Source organism: Genypterus blacodes, unplaced genomic scaffold (assembly GCF_046128005.1).
Source record: "Genypterus blacodes isolate CSIRO-AG114 ecotype Tasmania unplaced genomic scaffold, CSIRO-AGI_Gbla_v1 ptg000093l_1, whole genome shotgun sequence".
NCBI classification, from domain to species: domain Eukaryota; kingdom Metazoa; phylum Chordata; class Actinopteri; order Ophidiiformes; family Ophidiidae; genus Genypterus; species Genypterus blacodes.
This window is the reverse complement of record NW_027466897.1, coordinates 429,844-454,902: the sequence shown is the minus strand read 5'-3', so window position 1 is coordinate 454,902 and position 25,059 is coordinate 429,844. Positions and strand designations below refer to the sequence as shown.

At 42.3% G+C, this 25,059-nt stretch overlaps 1 protein-coding gene across 1 annotated transcript in view; it reads left to right on the top strand.

Annotated features, from left to right (window-relative positions):
- Nucleotides 1-24,781, top strand: part of nalf1b (NALCN channel auxiliary factor 1b) — a 58,178-nt gene extending 33,397 nt beyond the window's left edge. The window contains exons 2-3 of the mRNA XM_076159176.1: nt 22,043-22,214; nt 24,480-24,781. Of these exons, the coding sequence (XP_076015291.1) occupies nt 22,043-22,214; nt 24,480-24,781 (474 nt within the window). The remainder of the gene's footprint in view (nt 1-22,042; nt 22,215-24,479) is intronic.
- Nucleotides 24,782-25,059: the final 278 nt, after the last annotated feature.

Genomic DNA, 25,059 nt, shown 5'->3' with positions numbered 1-25,059 from the left:
GAGCAGATTTCACCTGCATCACTTTGTGTGGCTGGGAGAAGTCAGCCAGGCGGCGGAATGTCTCTTTAGGACTGTTGGCTAAAAACGCCCGTGGGCTTATTTATCTTGACCGCTCTGCCTCTGCGATCCCACTCATGCCTCTCAGTACTTGTCATCAATTATCTAAAGCAGCAGTTTGGATGTTTGACACATGACTGTAACCTTGTCTTTGGAGTCCTATCAAACATAACACTACATCAGGACAACGTTCTCTTCTCTCTATGATGCAGTTATCACAAATAAGGTTGGCGGCTGATGATGAGTATCACATTTTCACTGAGGCTTCAGGGCTCCAGACTCATAAACTGCTTCAACAAGACAATTTAAAGATAAAATAAATGAAGTTCTGGTTTAGGTTTGAAATTTAATTAAACGACTTACTTAATTTACTGTAAGCACTTCCTGTCTCCTAGAAAGGGAACAACTGGGAGTTTAACAAACAACATGAACTTTGGCATTTTCCCTACAGGCAAAGATGCCAAAGCATGAAAACAGATGGAACCTTAGATGGGAGTTATGGGCAAAGCACAACAGTTGGAAGGGAACACAAAGCCCACTGTTATTTTCACACATTTCTTAACTGAAAATCTTACAGGAAGGAAGCAAAAGGCAGTTCAATGTATACAGCGACAATACTGTCCAGTATTTACTCCAAAATCTTTTATGCAGAAGAGGCAAAGTTGTCAAATACCACATTCTTCACCAGAACTTACGGTAAACACACACACACACACACACACACACACACACACACACACACACACACACACACACACACACTTCAGCTACATTAAGCGATTCGGCATTGATCATAACCCCAGAGACCGGACCTCTTAGCTCTTTTATTAATAAGTGATACAGGCCAAGAGAGCAGTGTGACGGCCATCTGCACTCAGCATATTAAGACAGGAACCTTTTTCCTGCAGAGGGCTTAGAGGCAGAAGGCACTTATGGGAGGTTTGTGTCGACTGCATTCACATGCTGATGACATTTAGCTGAGCACTGAGTCAGGGGACCTTATTTAGATGATGGAGACATTAAGACATGGCTGTAAGCTGACGGGCCAAAGTCGTAATATCATAGTGAATTATGTGGAGAAGTAGAGCAAATCCCTGTGAGACGTACTTGTTGCAACTATTATCATATACATCTGTCATCACTGCATCATTTACAGAGGTGGTCTGAGAGCGGCGCCGGAGTAAATAGGAAAATAACCACGTAGCAGTGCCTGCTGTGGGTTGTTTTGTAAAGATTACAGAGGACTTCCACACCGCGCTGGAACAGGAAAACATACCGCCGCCGGCCATATATTGGAGGAGGTTGGAGCTTGGCAGTCAGTTTTGATTGCCTTGTTTTGATGACAACGATCCCGGTGATCATATGCTGTAAGATTGTAGTGCTGAGTGACTACAACAGATGTGAAGACTGCCAGTGTGGTTGGGGGCTGCCTCCCAGGTAGCCAGAAGTGGGTTGGAGCCATAAATGTAATAATCTGTTAAAATGCCAAAAAGATGGCTATAACAAAGACCAGCAGGTATCCATTGACTCTGTATCCTGGCATTTTTCCATTGTCTAAAAACTCTTGTAGCTAGTGCCCCAGTGAGGAAGGCTGAGGAGAAGTGTCAAGTGCCAAATCAAAGAGATTTTACATGGCAGCGACCTATTTTGATGGTAATTTGGTAACATTTATGTATTTCAATAGCACCTAAAGAACATGGACTTTACAAGATGTTAGCATCATTATCACCACAATGCTATTTGGTATTCCACAAATGCTATTGTGGCGTACATTAAGCTCAATCTTTACACTAGTGAGGTACTAACACATGGATCCAATCCATTCTAGGGACTTTAAAAAAGGTAAGTGGCCACAGAATGTCTCCAGAGTGCTACAACTTGAAAAAAAACAATGACAGTGACCTCATTTCGGTATGAATTTACTGAAAACTTTCAAAAAATTGTCTGTGTATCCCTGTAAAGCTGTCATAAGTGTCAGAACTAATGCTGTCAGCAAAACTTTACAATTTACACATTCAGCAGACAAGGAGCCACATTAGCAACCCACTGGCGTCTATTTATGCTTGTCTAAAGAATGAAGAATGAACATTTCCTTTCCTTTTAGCTCTGTTTTAGGTTAATGACAAAAATGTCTGGCCTCAGTTGCAAGACGCTCAGCTGTTTTTTTTACTGCTTAATGTTGTCAAAATGTGGTAAGTTGGCTACCAGAGTTCAGTCTAATTGTGACCAGTATCTCATACTATCAATTTGTGTGGATAACGATACGAAATATGAGCAATATATTGTACATATTTCACAGAAGACGTGTAGAAGAAGTCTTGCTTCCAGGGTTCTTTTTCAATCAGTTACATATTGTTACACTGTTTCTGTTTCTAGAGATGCAATCTTTGGAAATCCTTATACAATGTTATGTTCGTGTCATAGAAAGATTATTGCTGTGTGTCTGTTAACTATTTCTTCTAAAGCATAATTTCCCTGGCTGATGGAGGGCAGGAGACCAAGTGTGTCCTCAGCCCACAGCTACAGCTCACACACAGTAATAGACTCATCGCTAAGCAAGCAAAGAGCTCACAGCAGTGCAGCAGTCAGTGCACTACCCCTCATGACAATGCAAACCTTTGTACGTTGGCTTCTGGCATGCATATGCGGCTTTGTGCGTGTAATAGCATTTTTGTGTGCATGTATGTGCACACACGGTCATGTACACACTTCAACGTGTATAGTATGTGGGGGAGGAAGAGGAGGTGTCAAGTACACAGTGATATCCAGGAAAAGATTGTTCTCTTCTCGGAGGTGTGTGTGGGAGGACTCTATGGAGTGGGGTCATGTGGGACCGCGGATACTCACAGGGAATTAAGGAATTATGTATTCTCTTTTTCAATTTAAATGCAAATGTCGGGAATGTGGAGAGTAGAGTCAGTGGTGGAAGGAGAGAAAGGAAGTCTATTTGTGTGTATATGTAGAGGACTGAGTATATCACACATGATGGGCTGTTGGGCTGGGATTATCACAGCTGTTACAATGACCTAAGGAAGGTCAGCGCAATTTTTTGTGTGTGTTTAAGAGTGTGCAGGTCGTTGTGAGTGTGTATATTTGTAATTTAATCATACAGGATATTGACATACGGAGATGCAACATCCCTATTCGATTCGCGACGTGTGTGTGTGTGTGGTTGCCAAGGCATTTCCTACATTATCACATCCTGCTCTCTTGTGCATGATGTCATCGTTACTCCTGTATTTACCTACAACTCTGGCCTCTGTAGCCTGTGCCGTGGAAGACACATCTTACATATTTGTGGGTTTTTTTTATGAATGTCTGTCCTGATTCCATAAATTCCCAGGAGTGAGCCTCATTTACATAATGGAATAGAACAGACTCATTGTGACTCCACAGATTTATGCTTCACATTTTCAATTTCATAAAACACATTTGTTGTGGCTGAGCAATCCATGTCTCCACGCTCAGATACTCCACCGCAAATAATCTATCATACTTTCACCCACATCTGTTTGTAATGTATCAGATTAGATGAAGGCGATGAGGGAAGGAGGGAAGGAAACGCGGGAAAATGCAAAGACGACGAACCGGTGAGGTAAAGCGCAAAAACATACGGCGTGGAGGATCGGCGGCGTCAGAGAGAGAGATGTAATTTTAGGTTATGTGGCGGTTGTACAGTGAATCGCCCACAGAGGGTTTATCACAGTGGGATTACATGGACGCTGAGCAACACGGTGAACGACTCGGTTCTTTTTCAACCTTTATTTACGCTCGGAAAGGCGTGCTGAGAGGCAAGGTGACATGGGAGAAAGGTCGCACTTCACACACAATTTGCTACGAGACATTTACAGGGGCCTAAATATGCAAAATATCACAGCTCTCAGATAAACAAAGGGTTGAAAGAAATAGCTAAAGAGCAGGATGGACTGATCTGAAGATGTGCTAAAGATGTGTGTTAATGTTCACGCCTGATACTTTGACCCTTCTCAAGCAAAGGAACTCCATGTAACATAAATGTGCAGTTTTTCATTCTATGCCTGACACATAATTCTGAAACCGCATTCAGAGCAGCGTGACTTGAAATCAAGGACGTTCCAAGTCAAATATATTGATAGAAAATCTAAGACATCTATGGAAATTCAGTCATTGTGGGAAAATATTCACAAATAAGATGGATTTCAAGTGTAGTATACCAAGTAACCCCTCTTATATGTGCATTAAAATATATTTAAATCAACTTTGGGGGCAGAGCTTTCTATTTTGAAGCATTGGTGAAGTTAGTTGAGAACATTACATTACATTACGATCATTTGGCAGGCGCTTTTATCCAAAGCGACTTACATTACATTACCACCCTTCGCAGAGGGGGGAGCAATTGAGGGTTCAGTGCCTTGCTCAGGGGCACCTCGGCAGGGGCTTGAACCGGCGACCCTCCGGTTCCCAAGCGGAAGCACTACCCACTGAGCCACTGCCTCCCAGAGAATTAGGAACTACATTATAGAGCCACTATAGCCGCAGCAGCAGCACAAACATCCAAGTCACAATGGAAATGGAAAAGGTTGAAATGAATATGAGATGCACAACTGCGTTCAAAGAGCTCCACTGACCTCTGATATCATCTCGCAGGATGAGGGGAAGTGTTCTCTTTATCAGTCAGATATTTTTCCTTACACGATAAGGGAGATGTTGTTATGTCAACAACTCTGTATGGAATAAAAGGTTAAGGCTTTGAGTTTTTCCTGTAAAAATAAAAACGTTGTAAATTTGTTGTCACGGTGGCCGGGAGTCAAATTTACAGAGAAAGGTCACAGAAATGTGCAGGGAACAGACAGACTACATCCCTCTGCTGTGTTTGACTTGAAGCTGCTGGTGTTTTATGCGGATACAAGCTTCAATCTCTTCCAGATGATGTTTGTATCAGCAGAATCTGTCAAAACTCTTCCCGATTATAAATGAGCAAGTATCACCATGATGGGTTCAAGCCTTTTCACTGTTGGTGTGTATCGTTTAAACAGTCAAGTCAGTCTGAGGGGGAACAAACAATAACACCAGCAGAATGGAATAATAGCGTGATAACATGAGCAGGAATGAACTGAAACAATGCATGGAAGGGAAAAAAAATGAACAAAATGCAATTAATTTTTGAAAATGATCGAATTATTAGAAGTTGTGAATTCACTCAGACTTGAATTTAATTGTTTTATCGGCATGCAGCTCTGCAGAGAGGCGTGGAGACGATAAGGTGGAAGAGAGTATTTTGGTTTCCCTTAATTAAATTGAAATTGCGTGAATTTTTCTTTCTTTTTCATCAGGACAAATATTTCAAACTTATTCAAGGATTCAAACTCACACTGTGTAAAGAACGTCATTTGACGCAATTCAAAGGTACAACAATGGTATCATCCTGATGCCTTATTTCTTGCTATTGTTGCTATCAGCTAGAAAGACAGCTTCAGACCAGAAGGCTTCACATTGTGGGGAGAATAAAGATAGACAGTACAAGGATTCAGTTTGTTATTAAGAGAGGAATGTCAAGATATATTCATTGCATAAAAATTGTCTCCATTGTCTCCAAAGCCAGATTATAGAGTTCCTCCTCCACATTCACCTTCCAGATTTAATGCCATATAACTTGACATTTATAACTTTACAGATTTAATGCATTTTCATCATCAGAACCACATCAAAGCCACTAAAATGGAATGAAAACCGCTGTCAAAGGCTCCCTTTACACCACTGTATCTCAGATATGTGGATAATTATATGCGATGAATGAAGCTGCTCTCACCTCTTGCACTAACAGGTGTGTGTGCTGCATCAGGACGCCTAGTCGAGACAACTAGTGGACGGATGAGGAATGGCGGGTTATAAAATCACAGAGCTGAGACAAAGGGACAGCAGCTACTGGCAGAGACAAAAGAGGCCGGCACATAAAAGCAAAGTTAATTTGAAAGGATTACAGTCACGTGAGCTGTGATCCTGCTATATCTTGGCACCAACTCCTACTTTTGGAAAGATCTATGTGCTCTAATGCGCGGCTGTGCAGGCGCTGAGCTGCAGAGAAATATAGGCTATCAAGAGTTGAGGCAGATACAGTATGTATTATCTATTAATGCAGTGCACAGAGAGGGGTGTTATTCTTTCATCACAGCAGACAGTTGGTGAGAATGTTCCTCATTAAGCAAGGCCTCTATGAGTGGGTGACAGTGATTAGTGCTGTAGAGCACACATATACTTGATGAGGCTGAAGTGTGGTATTAGCTCCAGTTGCGTGGAGCGCGTGGATGGAAGTGGAGCAGAGTGCACTAGGGGGCTGTACCACGGAGAGAGATGAAGGGGTTAGCTAGCTAACTTCAGGCTCAAGTCTCATTTTTAGATGTGATGAACCTGCCTCACTTCTAATCACAGTAACTTATGCTCTGCCACTTGCCTGGGATGCCTGGAGCAGGTTATGTTGTGGCTTATTTGGGCTGAAATGTAAAGCACCGCCCTGCTGATCAATCAAGGATCGATCAGGATATTTATATAGACAAAATCCACTTGATTATTCTTTACCAACGCTACAGATTCTCAGCAGAATGCATACAGCATGTATGTACTGCAGGGTTTAGGTTTTGTCGAGCCGGCTAACATAAACAGGGCTGAGGTCTGTTAAGCTTGCTTCGTCCTACAGCCCCCACGAGTCTGCTCTCTCTCCACCGCACAATAGAGGCAGCAAAGTGGAAAATCTCTATATTATGGAGAGCAGGTCCACACACACACACAAACAAACAAACACATGCACCTCTATAAATGCACCTATGGCTCTGCCCCATTCCACCCATTTATATAAGAAATCAGCCCGCACACCTGCACCATACAATCAACTTAGTGATGGGATATGGCTATTGCAGGTATCGAAGGGTTACAATAACGGGCGACTGCTCCCGGCCCTAAAGCTGCCCTCCTCTCATCTCCTCATATATCAACCCCCTAAACAGCGGCGGGCTGGGCCCTCAGGCTAGCTCTCTTCAAGCTGGTGATGCTATTAGATGGTCCATTTTGTCATCCCAGTCCAATGGTATTACAGCCAGGTTCTCTGTGCTGGCCTGGTGGGAGATATTAGCAGAGAGCGAGAGAGGAAGGAAGGAAGGAAGGAAGGAAGGAAGGAAGGAAGGAAGGAAGCCGTGCAAAGAGCAAACCGCGTGAACTTCTTGGCCATTTTCTGTTTCTCTCCCTCGAACACTAAATGCTAGTGTACCATATGTATTGTCTTATGTATTAGATTATATTTCATTGTGTGGATCGATTGCAGGCGAGGCGGTCTGAGGGGCCCCCCTGAGTTGTAATGAGTCAGCGGGGAATGGGACGCAACCGTGTTCTTACACAGCTTGTTGAAATGGGATATAGGGCTTAGATTAATGGACCTGTCATCTCTCTGTCTTAACATATGGACCACATTCACCTCAGAAATGTTAACAGGATTTTCACGCTCGGGTCTATTTTCAAGGACATAAGCATAAAAGTTGTAACTTTACAGGCATTTCATTCATCTATCTGTTTCAGACTTGTTATTGTGCTTGTGCCCAGTCTTCATCTGCCATCACCAAGCATGTGCGACGGAAATTGTTTATTTAAAATGAATAAATTAGTTTTCAACCTTTTTGAAAGCAAGTAGAGCAATGAATTTTTTTTCTTCACATCTGTAGACTTAGGTTATTTGAACACCTTGTTTATCCACTGAAACTGTGGCTGATAATGATTGTGGCCATGGATACCAAATGAGGTATGTGTTATGGGCGCATTTCTTCCGGGACCTTGAATGCTTTCCACTGCCATGATAATATTCTCTTATCTATCATTATAATTCAGTGTAAACTTGCTTTTCCCTGCTGTAGGCCTACCAGCAGTGTGGGGGCTGCTCAGTTCTGCTCACACAAACTCTAATGCTCTCTGTGATGCAGGGCTGGAGCTTATTCTGGCAAGCAGCAATCAGATTAATAAGTAAACAAGCTGGTAATTGGCCTCAATGAAATATTCAAATGATACGGCTGTTTACTAAAAGGATACTCATCCTGGAATTTCAAGCATTAACCATCCATGATAATGTGACATGTCATTACAAGCACCATCTCTCTCTCTGATTTTAGAGTATTATATTAATACCAATTGATGTGTGATTTATCTGTAATTGCATGTGTACACCAAGTATGCCATCTCTGCTTCGACTGAGCTATACATCTATGTATGTGGCGCCGTATGCATCCGATCTTGGCATTAATCCTTTCATGTCGCGGCATGTGTGCGTACGGGTACACATGTATGCTCGTTGCGCCCTGTGATCCTGCTTTCTGTCTAAGCGCAGCATTGCAGAGCACAAGCTGCATACTAACCCAATCATTAAGACATAAATGAGAACATCAGAATCTATCTGCAGTCTCGCACACAGCAGTCCTGAGAGAGAGCTGGAGAGAGCGAGAGAGAGAGATGGGGGAGGGCTGACCAATTTATCTTCTGCTTCTCTTCCCTGTCTCCTAATATTTGCATCCCCCCTTTTCTGTCTTTCGCTCCCTCTTCCTTTGTTTCTCTGACAGAGGGAAGCAGAGGGGCAGACGGTGGCCCGGTTGAATACATCACTCTGAGACTTTTTGCATGTAGTTTTTAGTCTAATTGGGAGCAGCAAAGCGACTGTGTCTCAGGATTGGCCCAGACAATCTGACCCCATCAGATTCTGTCTCTGCTTTCTAATTTTGTCCCGAATTTTAAACACAAACCAATCCTGGCCTACTTTCTCTGTCGGTATGTGTAATGAAACCATGAAATCAGAGAGCGAACGAAATAAAGACAAGGTGCCAAAGAGAGAGGTAAATAACAGGTACAGTAACGTTTGGTAGGGCTGTGTGTGTGTGTGTGTGTGTGTGTGTGTGTGTGTGTATGTGTGTGTGAGTGTCTGTGCTAATGATGCTGCTAGAAACTAATTTTAACAAATGAAACATTTGATCTAATTAACCACAAATGAGTGCAAGGGCGGCACAGTGTAACCAGAGAGAGGCTTGTCCTGCCTTGTAATCGTCGGGTATCTGAAAATCTGCGCGGTTTGCAAAATGCTTGACCGGTCGCTGAAAGCAAGGGAGAAACTGCAAGATCAGCAGGAGGAATCCCCCTAAAAGCCTGTGTGGTGTACAAACTGTGTGTAGTTACAACGATGGAGCCTTACTCATAGCTGTCTTTCCTGATGAGTTTCCCCTCACGCTGTGTCTTACCCTCGCAACACATTTCACTAGGGCTGGCCACGATTAATTGATTATCGATTAGGAGCGCACACCCCCGCCCAGTACAGTTACGCTTAGCGCCATAAACTTGCCTCGCCATCCATTACAAAGACAGGCACTGTAGATGAAGCGTCGGTTCTTGGGGAACATTTTGTGTAAAAGCCTTAAGATAATGTAGCTGTGTGTCTCTCAGATTGCAAACGCTGCTCGAATTGGCTGTGTAGGCGGCTCGAGGTGAGCGACGGCCGCAATTTCACCATTCCTCACGTGTGAACACTTACTGGCAAAACACATTTTGTTTGACCTGAGCTGGTCTAAAAATACCAAATATAATCACCTGCCCTTCCTGTCAAACGTGATGCGTTTAAAGACCGTCTCCTCTGGACTCCTCCTGTGTAGGCCGTCTGCACACTCACATCCTGCTGCATGTTTGCTGATCAGAATATTGTTACTTTTTGATTTAAGCTGCTTGTCGTAACAGTTCTTTATTTTACATTTGATCTGGATATTTTCTCTTAAATGATCCTTTATTCACACTCGCTTGTATCGACCCTTATACTGCTTGAGTTTTTATTTACTTCTCACTGCTTTTAAGGAATCACTTCATTTCCATATTATCTCCTACAGCCTCTGATTTAAATTTTACGCTGTTTCAGGTTTTTATTTCTTAAGTCGGTGTGTCTTACACTTGCTTGAGGGTGTACCTACTTTCTTTGTCTGCTTACGCATCCTCTCCATTCTGATTGAGTATTGAGTTGAGATTGGAGCTTGAAAAGCACAATAAAAACAAAATTCTCTCTAAGAATTGTATTATTAAACATTTACGTAGAATACATTTTTGGATTTGGCTTCATAGTCCCTGTAGACGGCAAAATACAGTGAATGGAAGTTTGTCGCCCTCATGTAAACGTGCTTAAAGCCCTAAAATAGCCTGATTCACCCCAGTTTGCATAAGCCCTGCCTGTTATTACAATGGACCCAAAAGCTCTGTCCTGCATTTGCTTTGATCTTGAATTGGCGCCATTACCAGCCAACACACACACTCTGCTGTTGTGAACTGTACACTACCCAGTATTCTGATGTGGTGTAATACCAGACAATACACTGATTGATGTTTATCTATGGACCACACTTGACTTGATAATGAAACATCAAACATGAATGGTGACATCATCTATATACCACTGGATCTGTGTGTGTATAGTGTGTGGAAGTGTAGTGGAAGTGTCTTATGTGCCAAGTGCAGGGTGCAGAGAAAAGGGGACAAGAGAGGAAAGAGATTTTACAGATTCTTTGTAGGTTGATGTCTTACCTCCTGTGTAAGTGCCCATAATTATGTCATCCACGTCGTGCACGATGCTCTTGGCAGGCCTGGCTTTGTTCAGAGATTGTGTGTAGAAGGTCATCAGGAGTGAAACTGGCACTGACCTAAACAAAGTAGCATTAAAGGCAGCATCAGCATCATGAAGGTGAGCTGAGCAAGCAGCAGGCCACTAAAAACCAGCAACAGCAACTGAAAACGGGTTTGTTTACTGAAAAAGATACAATGATTTGTTGATGTAATTTAGTCATTATGCAATTATGTATTTTAATTTCATTACATAATCATTTTACTATGACAGCATTTCATTCAATCCACCATTTCCCTGCTGGTTAAGTGACTCTGTGTTTATCATTTCTTGTTGTTTCCAGTCTGCTGATGTTAATGTTGGTTTAACTCTTATTTGATCTCCTCTGTATTCATAATTTCACAATACAGCATGAAAACAGATTCTTCATTATTCTGACACCCCTGTGTACTGAGTGTCACCCAGAAGCCCTTTGAACTTCTTGTGACATTTCTCTTATTACACTCACCTGAAGCTGTGTATGTGGTGAAGAGTTGGTGTCTTTACATAAAGATTCTGCAAGTTTCTTTAAAATCAATTTCTCAGTGAAGCAGCATCTGCCTATTGTTGCAATCCAACGCCAGTATAGATGTGTGCATGTGGTGTGCGTGTGTGTATGTGTCAGTGTCAGTGTCAGGGGGTTGGAGTGTCTCTCTCACAGCGGGCAGTGCATGGACCAGCCCGGACAAGTCCTTCATTATCGATAACTCCTCAGCTCTGGTCATTATTCATCTGATAATTAAACGGCCGCCATTGCTGGTTTCCTGCTGTTCAGCAAGAGATTGTGTGTCACAGTGAGTGCAAACGAGTGCCTGTGTGTGTGTGTGTGTGTGTGTGTGTGTGTGTGTGTGTGTGTGTGTCTGCTTTATGTGCTTATTGTTATTCACATAAAAAGTGAGGGATGGGTATTGTTTTCCTTCATTTGTTTCTGTCACATGCACTCCTATTGTTTGGATACTCTACTGTCAATGACATTGGTTCTATTGTAATTATTAAGTTTATATCTTACAGCAACACTTGGATCTTTAGCAGCATTAACTTTATAGCGGGGAGCAAAGATAATTCACAAGGTCCACCTTTGTTTATTGCCTGCTGTCTGCGTTTGATTTTCCGACAGCATAGCTTTTAACAGCAGTAATGCCATTCAGCAGCCAGCGCTCCTATCTCATATATCTCAGACTATTGGAATGAATCCGCACTGCATTGCCACAGTGTAATGGGGAGGCAATTCTGACAAAAACAAGACAAGACATATTCACTCTACTGGCTTGTCTATCTCATGATCCAAACCTGAACAAGCTGATTTCCATGCATTACTAGAACAAATGACATTCAGAGGCTGCTGATTCATGGCTTGCGTGCACAGGTGGGGGTGAGGTGACACACACACACTGAGCACGTCGTACAAGGATCTAACTGCTTTTACTAATCTAGCTGTAGGTTTTGATTCCGGTGCTTCTTATTTGGGAGAAAGACAAGACAGCAAATACAAAGAAACGTCATTACTGCTTCATTTCTGGCCTTAAAGTAGAAGGTTTGGGTCAAAAATACGTCTTGTAAGTCTTAAGATTCGGTGATTCAGGCTTTCCCGGTATTCTTTGTGCAGAGACCCCAAGGCAAACTTTATCTTTTGTCTTTTCCCCCCGCATGTAATTGGTCCAAATATAACACAGCTGACAGTGTCATTGGTGAGAGGCTGGCGGGCAGAGCTTGTCCTCTGTTGTCAGAGTGAAAGATCTAAACTCTGCATTTGTCACATAAATGGAAAATTATCCATCTTCGCTCCGTCGCTTTACAGACAGAAAGCACCGTCTCCTTCGCTGTCTTATTTGCCTCCTTTTTTTTATCGTTAAACAAACTACAGTCAATAACCAGCTGCTCCCTCCTCTCATTGTAAACATCTCTCACCGCCGCCATGACTGGTGTCCCCTCCTGGCCTGGGCTGGCATAAAAGGAGCTCCTGTTCTTAAGGGCTTTACTACAAAGTACATCTCAGCTTCTAGGACAGCGGCCTGTTCTTTGGTATGTCTTTACTCGCCTCACTTTCATGTCATCCCCTCCTTCTGTCTGTCTCTGTTTCATGTTCTGATATTTCCACCTTCTCTGTCATCTTTGGCTCTCCTCTTTTGCTTTTTCTTTGAACTTATGGTAATTGTATCAGTGAGTCAGACAGGGATAATGATTACTTCCATTTTCACTGTTGGAGCATACTGAGTTACTATAATTCCTTTCATATGTCCAATTCTTAATACAAAGACATTGCCACAAGTGTTCTGGTAAATGCTGTAATTTGCCTTAACATTATTCTAACATGATGTAACCATTCATACAGCAGCAATAATACTGTTAAGGTCCTGTTGCCTGCCCTTGTATGTCAGCTCAACCTCCCCGTGCTCATAGCTGTAATAGAACACTTTTAATGTGACAATATGCCAGTTTGGAACTCTACCTGTGTAACATTTTGAGTAGTCAAATTGCCAGAAGTAGTTTACCTGGCAGCTATGGTATTAGGCCCCTATTAACACAATACTAGTGCTTAACATTATGTCTCAATATATGAAAGGAATGTAAATTAGGACATTTTCAGGTCAGCATAATGTATTATAGCAGGTATTCCCACATGTTCATTGATGTTGAAACATTACAGTTGAGAATTAAGAAATGTGGCTTAAATTATACTGTGCGACTGAAGTTTGCAGTTAAGTCAGTACAGTTCAAAGCCTGTGATTTCCCACAGGGGAGGAGACAGAGGGGACTGCTTAGTTTAGTTTTAAAAACCTTAAAGAGTATTTTAGTGTAATGCTTGCCAACTGGGCAACTGGGATCTTGCTCGGGAGACTGGTAGAGCTTGTGAGAAGTCTGACATCATCACCTTTAACTCTGAGATACATACAGTGTTTATATATGCCTGCCCCCTCTTCTGTTGCCTTTGACCTGCTTTTCAGGCCCCCTGCTGGTTGGATCCAGCAATGAGCCCATTACAACCAATAGAGAATTTTTGTAAAATAAAGCTAATGCATCCGTCAATAAAAAAAGCTGTTGTTTTTTTTCCCCTCAAAGTAATGGATGTTTTTTTTCTCCCCGGCTACATTACTGAGAAGTTATGAATTTCAGTGAATCGAGTTATTACACATTACGGTCTACTTGTCTTCTTTAATTGAAGGCATTATCCATGTCTCTCTGAGTTTAACATCTAAAGTAATAAAGCTTTGAATGAAATTACACCAAATAGGCCGGATTTTGACAAATAGTGTCCGCAGCCTTGGGTATTTCACTGAACTAAATGTTGTCCTTACTGTGTGGCTCTATTTATCATCCTCAGCAGGGCAGAGCTATAACCACAAAGTTCAGTTAAGTCTGCTGTATATTTTATTTTTCCTTTATTTTCCTTTTGCCTTTATGTTGTCATTCCCTCTGCCTTTCCTGTCTACATCTTAGCTTTGCATTATTTTTTAATTAAAAGATGTTTTTCCTGCCTGCGTTGCTTTGAAGAGAGCTACAGCATCTTCCCCTCCCCCTCACCCAATGCAGTGATGAACTTTAGTGACACCCTTTGAAGATGCCTCCGCTCCCTTCCCAGTTTATTCTCCTTTATTTGTGCCTGTGCCAGATAAGCATGGATGAAATTATTTAATTTTCTATAAAGCTGCCAACAGGCACAGGTACGTTTCACATGCTACCGGAAGTGTGTGTGTGTGTGTGTGTGTGTGTGTGTGTGTGTGTCTGCATGTGCGTGTGTGTGTGTGTCTGCGTGTGCGTGTGTGTGTGCGTGTGCGTGTGCGTGTGCGTGTGCGTGTGAGTGACGTGAATAATACAGAAATACCATACGTTCATCTTTGATCACCATACCGATGCATTTTATGGATTTTACATCTAGAAATGTCAGATACACACAGGTGAAAACACACACTGCTCATGTATGTCTCTCTACAAACTTAAGGGAATTTAACTGGAAGCCTTGGAGGCATATTAATGCTAATCGTCCTTTAAGATGTTCCACAGGACCTGACAGGGCCGCATGTCCGCTGGCCTGGCTGGGTCAGAAACACACATGAGAGGAAAACCCTCTGATAACAAGCTACTGACAACTGTGGGCTATTTATACTGTACGGAGCTGCTGACACTACTGTCTCTCCTCCTGTGTCTCTAGCTCTCAATCTCACTCTCACGCCTGTGTGTGTGAGTGTGTGAGAGAGTGAGTGAGTGAGTGAGTGTGCGTGCATTTGCTTTATGTCTAAAAGAGACAGAAAGAGAGCAAGCTGGAAAGGTAGCAAGTCAAAGCCAGATAGGGAACAGCACAGTGTGTGTGTGTGTGTGTGTCTGAAGGTGAGTGTGTGTGTGTGCGTGTGTATCTGTTATGTCTCTGCTGGCAACCTTGCACCAGCCCCCTTCCAGGCCATTTTTCATCCAAGTGCTGCAGTACACACTGCAGAGGGAGACGGGGGAGGGGGGGTGGCATGGATAGAGCCAGAGTAGAAGACAGAAACACTGAGAAGAGGAGGGATTCTATTGTTAATGAACCCAATGTAGTGATGAAGAGGTGGCTGCCTCTCTGACTGGACACATTACTACGGTAAAAAGCTCATTTTGACAGGGATTTCATTTTAGTTTTAGCCTGAAGCACACATAGATTTAAATTTTTATCATCATCTCTTGGCTTTAACTGAAATTCCCATTAGCTTCACTTTACATTTGACTTGAAATGTAGTCATTTTCTCATGCCTTCATTTTAGTTTAAAGCTTTCTCACCGTCATTTCTGTCCCAAAGAAAATTGTCAGACTTTTTAAAGTAACATTTCAGTCCTATGTGCGATTTCTGCTTTATGTAAGTATAAATACTTCACAGTTATCATAGAGTGAGATTCACAACACGAAGCATAAATATCATATTGCTCCAGTAGTGAAACATTATCTAACCTGTAAACAACTCTGTCCAACTTATTAAAGCAAACTGGTGACATTATTGTGATTATTGTGTAGCAGATGTAGCAGGCTAACATGTAGCAGGCTAACGCCACAGCTAATCATCGGCTTAGCTTAGCTTGACCGTGAACGCCTTTTAGAGAACTTGTAATTGGCCTGCAGGTAACCACACAGGCATGAATACACACACACACACACACACACACACAAACACACACACACACTCACCTTCTCTACCTTTTGCGTTGCGGGGTTGTAGCCCTGTTTCTCAGAGGCCTGTTAGCTAACAGCAGGCCTTGTGGCCATGTTGCTTCATGGCCTTCACTCACAGTAGGCCCCACTGTCGTTTGCTGATAATTATCTTTGTCAAATTAATTATGATTGTAAGTGTCAGCATGACGGTGCCGATGAATTACTTCCAAATAACCTTGATTAATCAAGAAAATGAGTTTTAGGGCAAATGTTGTGTGGATTTGGACGTTCTTAAGCAGCAGAGGCCCTCTCCCTGTGTCAACCATCTCTATTCTCTCTACAGTGTGTCGCCATGGTTCCTCATGGTGGGGCCTCCCCCACCCACTGTCGCCTTCTCTCTGCTCTCTGTGTGTTCTCATAAAGGTTTTCTGTCTTGTCAGGCTGTAATCAAGACTGTTTACTTGTCAGTCCCTGTGGTACAATCAGCAACAAGTAGCTGACTCAATGTAAACTGGCTAAGTTAGTGTGTGTCTGTGTGTGCGTCTGTGTGTGTGTGTGGCGGTCCAGGATGAATCGCATCACGACAGGAAAATGGACCGGCACACTTATGAGCACCTGCTGCATGGATGAAATTCAGACTTTCATTATTAATTCATACACTTCCTTGGCCCATATCTTTCTACTTTCATTTTTCATGTTGCCCGCCACCGCGGTTCTTTCATGATTCAGCACTTCACATTTGGTGCTGTGAGAGATGCACGATGCTGAAGCAGGGCTGTCTAACATCACAGCACCACCGCCAACACTCTGGTGAACTTTGTACCGTCTATGGCTGGAGTTTATCATTTTTATATATAGTACATCTCTGTCACTCTCTCTCATTCTCTATCTATCTGTTTTTGCATGTGTTTAGCAATCAGTTATGTTCAAAATCGATGAAACTACTTATTATTTTTTATGTTTTGATAGTCAATATTTGTCTTGTGTTTACATATAAAACTCCAAGTGTATCCATCTTTTTCTGACTGTAAAAAGAGGCAAGAATGAGAAATTATAACCACAAATTCCCAATCCCAACTAATGCTAATACTAGTGAATCGTCACAATTCTGAGACTTTGATATTGATGGGATATTGCCATTTAAAGACACAGTGACGTGTTGTGAGCTACATGATGATGCATCACCTTTTCATTGGTTGTTATCTAGCAGTGCAGAAAGAGAGTGAATGGAATGGGTGCATACCCTGGATCTTGCCCTTGTGTTCTTATTCAGAGAACACCTCAAAAACTAAGGCACAGAGGAGAAAGTTGCAAAACAACTTTAATTGGAAATTTTAATTGAGTATTTTAGAAAATCTAATATTTTATTGTAATCAATTAACCATTATAGGCTTTAAAAACAATATAAAGTACCTGTACCTATGTGTGTGTGTGTGTGAGAGTGTGTACCTGAAATCACACATCTGAGTCTGAGTCTGCTTGCATTTGTGTAGTAGGACAAGTAGCAGGTGAGTCACTGTTAGGCCTCAGGTGTCGACATTGTCATTCAAATACATCATGAATATAACTGAATAGATTCATAGCGTTGCCTCAGTTTCAGGCCGTGTTGTTGTTTCACTCTCAGCCTGCCAGCAGCCTTGCAGGACTTTTGTTTTCCAATTCCATTCGCACTAACCAGCATGGCTAAATCTGCCCGTTCATTTGGGCCTTAAGATCATTAGTTACGTTACATTTTTTTCTTTAGAACCGTTGACACATTCTGAACGCTTGCCAGGTGTTGGTGCCCCCGGCTAGTGGGTATACTCTATTCATGTACTCATTTAGTGTAAATACAGACATATCCATGCATGCATACTATACTGTATGTGTGAACGTATATGTATGGCACAACCAATCATATTTTATGTCATTAAGTTGACGTCGTATTACTGCAATGCTACTGAAATAATTATCCATGCAAATCCCCTGTTTACACACTGAAGACCATTTCCTTTGCAGGGACCGATGCTTTGTCTTTTCATTCTTGATTGAGTTCATGGTTGATTACATTTATTGACTTGATAGGCATGTTTGCACACTTATTTGTTTGCATATGAGAGAACATATCTGTGTGTGTGTGTGTGTGTGTGTGTGTGTGTGTGTGTGTGTGTGTGTGTGTGTGTGTGTGCGTGTGTGCGTGTGTGCGTGTGTGCATGTGTGTGTGTGTGTTTGGGTTCGTGTGAGAGCTATGAGACCTTTCACCCCCAAGCTTGCAGTAGAACTCTCAAGAGGGCATTTCTGTTGTTGTGAATGAGCGAATGAATACATGCTGGCTTCCACCTTCTACTTGACCTTAAGGCCATACTTCTTCGGAAAATGTAAAGAAAATGTAAGAATTGATCTGCCCATAGAACACAGCCTGCAATATAGCTGTGGCACTGGATGGCTGTTTTTTAATGCCAGTAGGGGCGGCAGGATGGTTACAAATCACCTGTAACCAGAGGCAAGGGTGAATGAAGCTGACGTTCTTTAAAAAGAGGAGTGAATTTGCGCAAAGACAACAATGAAAAGATGGAGAACGAGATGGTGTCCGCACAGAGGAAGCAGTGAATGAACCAAAACACAAAACGCACCATATGATAACAGGTTTACATGCAGAACCAGAAAAGACTTTACATACGCTTGCTGGCATTAGCAAATTTTGAGACTTGCAAGACGTCTTTTTGCCCTGAATGTTGTACTTTTAATGAAATATACTGCAACCTTTACATCCACTGATTAAACTGACTCCTCAAACCAAGATTAAACAGTGCAGTACTGCTCTTTAGTTGATTTCACCTTGTTGTTGTTTTGCTCTCATTCCTCAGTTACAACTTGGAAATACGTTCATACCAGTTACTTGGTCCATTATAAAAGCTAAGGATCATTTGAATAAAGAGAGCGGAGTAGCTGATAAAAAAAGAGGAAAGCCTTAATGCAGTGGGGCAGTTAAAGGCTACAAATGACTTGTGAAACTGTGTGTGTTTGTGTGTGTTTGTGTGTTTCTATACTGCACTGGATATCGAAGCAGAATGAGATGAAGGCCACAATAATCTGGTGTGTTAATATCAGTTTCCTCAGCCTCTGTCAGCAGTTTAGCTCCAACCACAAGTCCAGATAAAACATTAAAGACCAGGCCCTGGCAAGGCGGGGGCCACGGGGGCCCACTTAAAGCCAATACCACAGGGCAGGGTAAGGCCTTCCATCAATTACAACCTTATTAGCCTAATCGTAATGAAATAATCCAATCCAGGAGACAGCTGAGTCTCAACTCTGCACATCACCAACCACAGGCAGGCAAAGTACACGGGTAAGAGAGAAGAGAAGAGAGCGAGGACAGGAAAGGCAAACGTGAGATGTAAAAGGATGTGAAAGGCAACAGAATACAGAGAATCAAAACAGAGACGACCAGCTGGCTGACCCCAGTGTTTTGTTTTGTCTCCTTGGGGGGAAGGAACCAGAAAAGTAGGAGAGAATGAGGCGTCCTACTGCTCTCTCTCTTGCGTACTTTCTCTTTCTCCCTGATTGAGGTTTTGACAGCAAAATGACAAATAACCAATCATGGCTTACAGTAGACTGATGCAGCAGCGGTGGGCTTGACTGACTGGGACTGAGCGAGAAGACACGGCTACATAGCAAAGCGCCAAATGGCACAGCGGTTTCCACGCCACGTCTCTCACACTCCAGACAGATGTTCCACTGATTGGCAGGCTAGGAGGTCTGTTTGTCTTTCTAATTGTGCCTTCAAGTGCTTTTGAGAAGTTGCGGCTCATGAGTTGGGAAGTCAGAGTTATGACTATGAGTTTGTGTTTGAGTGATTTAGAGGGAACAATACGGATGCAGAGGGGAATTTGCTGTTTTATTTTCTCACTTTTTACATTAGATTATTACACGAAATGAGGTGTCACTTATGATTGGGATGTTTGGTAGGTCAGTAAAGAATTAATTCAGATTTTATATAATTGAAATACAATTTTTCTTCTACCATGACATCGACATTTTCCATCCCCTATGTCAGAATTAATCTATTTGTATTTGTAATATAAATTGAAGGCACCATCAGTTCTGGTTTCAGGGTTGAGGTTACATTTGGCTCCTTCCTGCATCCAAAGCGCATTTTTGGTCCAAACCATAGGTAAACAAGCTTGATGTTTAGATCGTATAATAATTATAATAATGACAATCTCTTTCCTTAGATCTATTATTGATTTTTCAGCCCAATTTCTGATGCACGTCTCAGCTGCAGCGGATAGCCACAAAGGCTTTGACGTTCACGTTGTTTTATGAGATTGTGCTGAGGAAGGGGAAATGCCTGATAAATACCTCAACAGCCACTACTTGACACTCATTGTCAGTGACATTGTTGGTTTAATATGGTCCATGCTGAACAGCGAAAATCCAGCATTTTGGCCAGTTTGTCTTTATCTCTCTGCACTGACAGAAACAAGATGATACAATGTCAAAACACCAGAACTGGAGGCCATGAGATGGAAAATGTGATGCACAAGTACAATGCAAGAAGACAGATTCTCATGCATGCTTGGATACACACACACATTCACGCTAATAGTGTGTTAATAATTTAGAAATATTAGCCACATGTGTACAAGATGCAATATGAGCTTATGTGATCACATTTCATTACGGTGACATTCACACAGTCATAGTGAATTAGAGAGAAGGGCAATGTGTGTGGTGGTTTGTGTGAGTGTGTGTTCGCGTATTCGTGTGTGTTATCTTCTGCTCGATTTATCCACTCGGAGAGATTTATCTGTGGGTGTGTGTAGGATGCCTCTAGGTGCTGGTTGTTACAATGAAAATGACTATAGATATGTGATTATCTATACCACTTGTTGTGCCACAGCAGTTCCCTGCAGAGAGATGCTGCAGGTTTTCAGTCCAACCAAACCCTGAATTCACTGATTAGTTCCTCCTCTCTGATTGTGCTGATCACTGTGTCCAGCTGCTTTGTTGTCTACTGTCGAGCTGAAATCCTGCAGCCTCACAGCCCGCCGTCACACACGGTTTAACATGTGCACCAATGTAGAACATTTTGTTATAGTTCAACTGAATTGTGAAAAAATTACGATCATTTTTATTCCAAAATGTGGCCTGCAAATGATTATCGTTCACCTGCTCAGGAATGTCCATAAATATTCACCTTGTGTCATCATTAGAGCCATGAAATGTATGAAGTAAAGAATGAATGAACAAAATTTAGAAACGATTAGATGAATTAGATTAGGATTTTCATTTACTTTTATTATTCTGTTTTTTTAATTCTTCTTTCATTTCTGACTTCTATATTGATCTTCTAGGGAGTAAATAAATTTGCTCATTTAGAGGACTATTGCTATGACTACAGGATGTATCATGTCGCTGATTCGAGGATATTAGTTGTAATGTTTGTAACAAATTCCACTTGTAATTGCTCAGAATCTACACATGAGGCTTAGCTATTGAGTACGGGTGGGATAATGTATCAATTGTGATGCCTCCAAGATAAAGAATGTCTATATCTATTTCATTCAATATAAACTGAGAAGGTGTACATTGCTATTACACACACACACACACAGCCATATGTAAGTATTCTATCTACATTCAGGACGGATATGATCTGTTATTTATTGCACTGTTTTAGGCGCGATGATTAGCTCACAGCAGGCGCTAACTTGCCTCCCAGTCCCTGGAGTGATTCACATGTAATACCAGCTAATTACCAGAGGTGCTAACATCACGCAGTGAGGCGACCACCTTATCACACGAGGAAAGAAAAATAAGGTGCTAAGTGAATCATTTGTCCTCACTTGTGTACTTGAGGAGTTGGGAAATGAGCGAGCAAAAGCAAAAACCACAACTCCAACACTGTAGTAGATACAACTGCTTTCATGGTTTCATATTCAAATTTGAGGCAAAATCATTGCTCTGAATAGAAAAGGTAGGCGGTTGTTCTGAAATGGAAGTTGACTGACAAAGTGATGACCTCATAGCAACAAACAAATACATTATACAGTGTATACCAGGAATTGAGATCAATCTTGGTGAATCAATAGCTGCAGAGGTCACAGAGGCTGCAGGTACTGTATGTGAGTGGGTGTGTGTGTCTGCGTGCATCATCCAATGCAACCTTCCCCGAACTCATCAATATGCCTTCCTGCACCCTCCTCATCTCTGTCCCCTCACCCTTATCTCTCTGTGTGTCCCTCCTAGATGGTTTATAAGCCCTGGCTGTGTTCTCAGTACTTCCAGACCACCCAGATGCACTGCAGTAAGCGAATCCCCTGTGGTCAGTACTGTTTGGAGGTGCAGCAGCGGTGCCCCTTCGTCCTGCCTGACAACGACGATCTCATCCACGGAGGCAGCCCCAGTTTTATATGCACAGGTAACTTCATGGCATCTTTCTTTCATTGCTTTCATTTCTTTTTTTAAATCTCTCCTGTTTTGTTTGAGCCTTATTTGAAGTGAGGCATTGCAGTACTTTTAGTCATCAGTGGCTATTGGGGGACCAAATTAAGTAGTTGGCATATTAAAGGGCTCTCTTTGATCATTTGCTTTGATTATCTAAATCTAAAAGATTTAAAACCATTAAAAACGTTGTACATTAACACAGCAGAAGATACACAAACATCAGGCCCCTGAATAGTAATTATGTTAGTATTATGATAAGCTTGTGTTGTTCATAATTTTATAATTTTTACTACTAATAATAATCATTTACAATCAGAATATTAGTAGTACTAATAGAAGTAGTAATTATTATTAGTCATTTATGTTTTAAATTATCACTGTAATGTTGCATCTCACAGTCATAAAACGTGTGACAGATTCTTGCATAAGCAGGATTTAAAAATAGTTGCCATGCTGACTTTGCATTTAAATGTGATCTTAGTATCTGGATAAAGCTTCCAGATATTGAGTCAGCTGACTGGATCCAGTCCACCAATTGATTGATTATCCCCTCGGCGACTTTAAAATGTATTCTATTCTGTGTTCTCAGTTCGGTGTAGTTCCTCTCATATTATAAGTACATTTCTTTTAAGCTTCACTTCACAGACAGAATGGCAATGCAGACGAGTAATTATCACATTATCAAATCCTAACTTCACTGGGCTCAATCATCTTGTTAGATTCTGCACATTCTCAGACAAGATGTTTATGAGTCGGGCTCTCGCGTCGTGATTTATGAAACACCCCATCCTAACTTGTGAACAAATGTGAACACTGGCAGGGAACACAGTGTGGCCTGTCTCCTAGGCTGCCTCTGCCCCCTAGGCTGTCTCTGTCTCCTAAGCTGTCTCTGTCTCCTACTCTGTCCCAGGCTTATTTCCTCCATCCCCATGCTAATGATGTTTTTCCTCCAAAGCAGCTCACAGTACATTGACAAAGCAGGCGGGGAACTTAGTGTTTTGCCCAGTGATATTTCAGTGGGACACACATCTGTTGATGGACACACATAGGCCTCTGTGTAACTTAACAGTGACAGGATGTTCTGTCTAATCACTCCACTTAAAGGCTGAAAATGAAAACCCTGTAAATCTCTTGAAACACCAAGAGGCAGGTGCATAACACACACACACACACACACACACACACACACACACACACACACACACACACACACACACACACACACACACACACATACATACATACATACATCCACACATACACATACAATGAAATCAAAAAACAGGCAAGCAGTAGCCAGGTATCTACATCACATGCTGATGTTGCCCTCTGGTGGTCAGGTTGAACAGCTGACATGTCACATTACAGTGTTTGGGTTCATATTTTGGTTTCTTGCATATTTCATGGACATTTGTCATGAACAAGAATATTGCATAACGTTTTTTCAGAGATCTGAGTGTCCCCAGTCTATGGGTTCTATATGTATTCTTTGTTTGTGTTAACTTAATGCAGTAGAAATGTTTTAATATGGTTAAAAGGGATTTTCCACTAAAGTGTCTTTACGATAGATTGAGCAAAGTCTTGTGTTTGCTGCTTCTGCACGTTTGAACATGTATATCTGCATTACTTTGTTTGCATACATGTGTAATACGCACATGCACAATACACCCATACACTCACACAAACACCTCCCACCCCACACCACATATGTGTGCATCTTATGTGTGTGGCTCTACACACATACTGCATGTGGCCGCTGTGTATCCAGACTTTGCCATAATTATACCTCATCCTTTCTTGTCACACTTAAAGTCTTTACTGTCAACCTGTGCTAACTGGGCCCAGCCTGAGTCTGAGCAGGCACGCAGGCAAAGCCAGCTTTACTCACGGTGTCAATGTTGAGAGAGACACTAATTCAAAATGCTTATATGGACGATCATCTTTCTTAAAATGGCACAAAGCTGTTGACCATTTTTTGTGCAGCGTTCATGTCAAAAGCACCCCAGTAGTGTGTTTCAAAGGTGAGTAATTCAGCTTGGGTGCCAGGCTTCTTATAGAGATGTGGCATTTCATCATCATCACCTGATAATCACGTTCATTCCAACCGTTCCAACTCCAACCAAAAGCAATGAAGTGTAGCGGGGAAGGACCCAAAATGCTTAAAGTAACACCCTCATGATGGGATTTCAGCTAAATTGTCTGTTTTGTGTCCATTCTCCCTCCCACAAACAATCCCCAGGGCTGCTGGAGGACTATCCATCGGGCGTGGACCCGGACGCAGAGTGTTGTGACGTGCGGTGGGACTTGAAAGTGGACAACCGTTCCCAGGGGACGCTGAAAAGAACTCATCCGCCATGCCAGCGTCGTACCTCCCTCAGCTCCTCGGCAGCCTGCAGACTGTGTAACAGCCGGCTCAAACTCTGCCTGCTGGTCCTCGTCCTCCTACACACTGTTGCCAGCCTCACCGCGTCCCACAATGCAACAGGACTGGGCCTCCCCGCCATCACACCTCTGGAGGACAGCCCTGCCAACGAGGAGTGATAGAGCTGCCGGGAGGAGGTGGGGGTCGGCAGGGAGGGGGGGTTGGGGTTGGGAGTTAGGTGGAGGTGGGTGGTTGGGTGGGTGGGTGGGGGGAGTGTTTCCCTCACTATGGCAACGCATGTGGAAAAATACAGCCACAGATGCGGGAGCGGCTGGAGCTGTTGTGCCTGCGGACATCCTTCAACGCTTTCTGGCAAACGGGAAATTGTGGGACGCTGAGACGAAAGAAACACAAATCAATCAAAACACATAAATGAGTAAACAAACAAACAGACAAA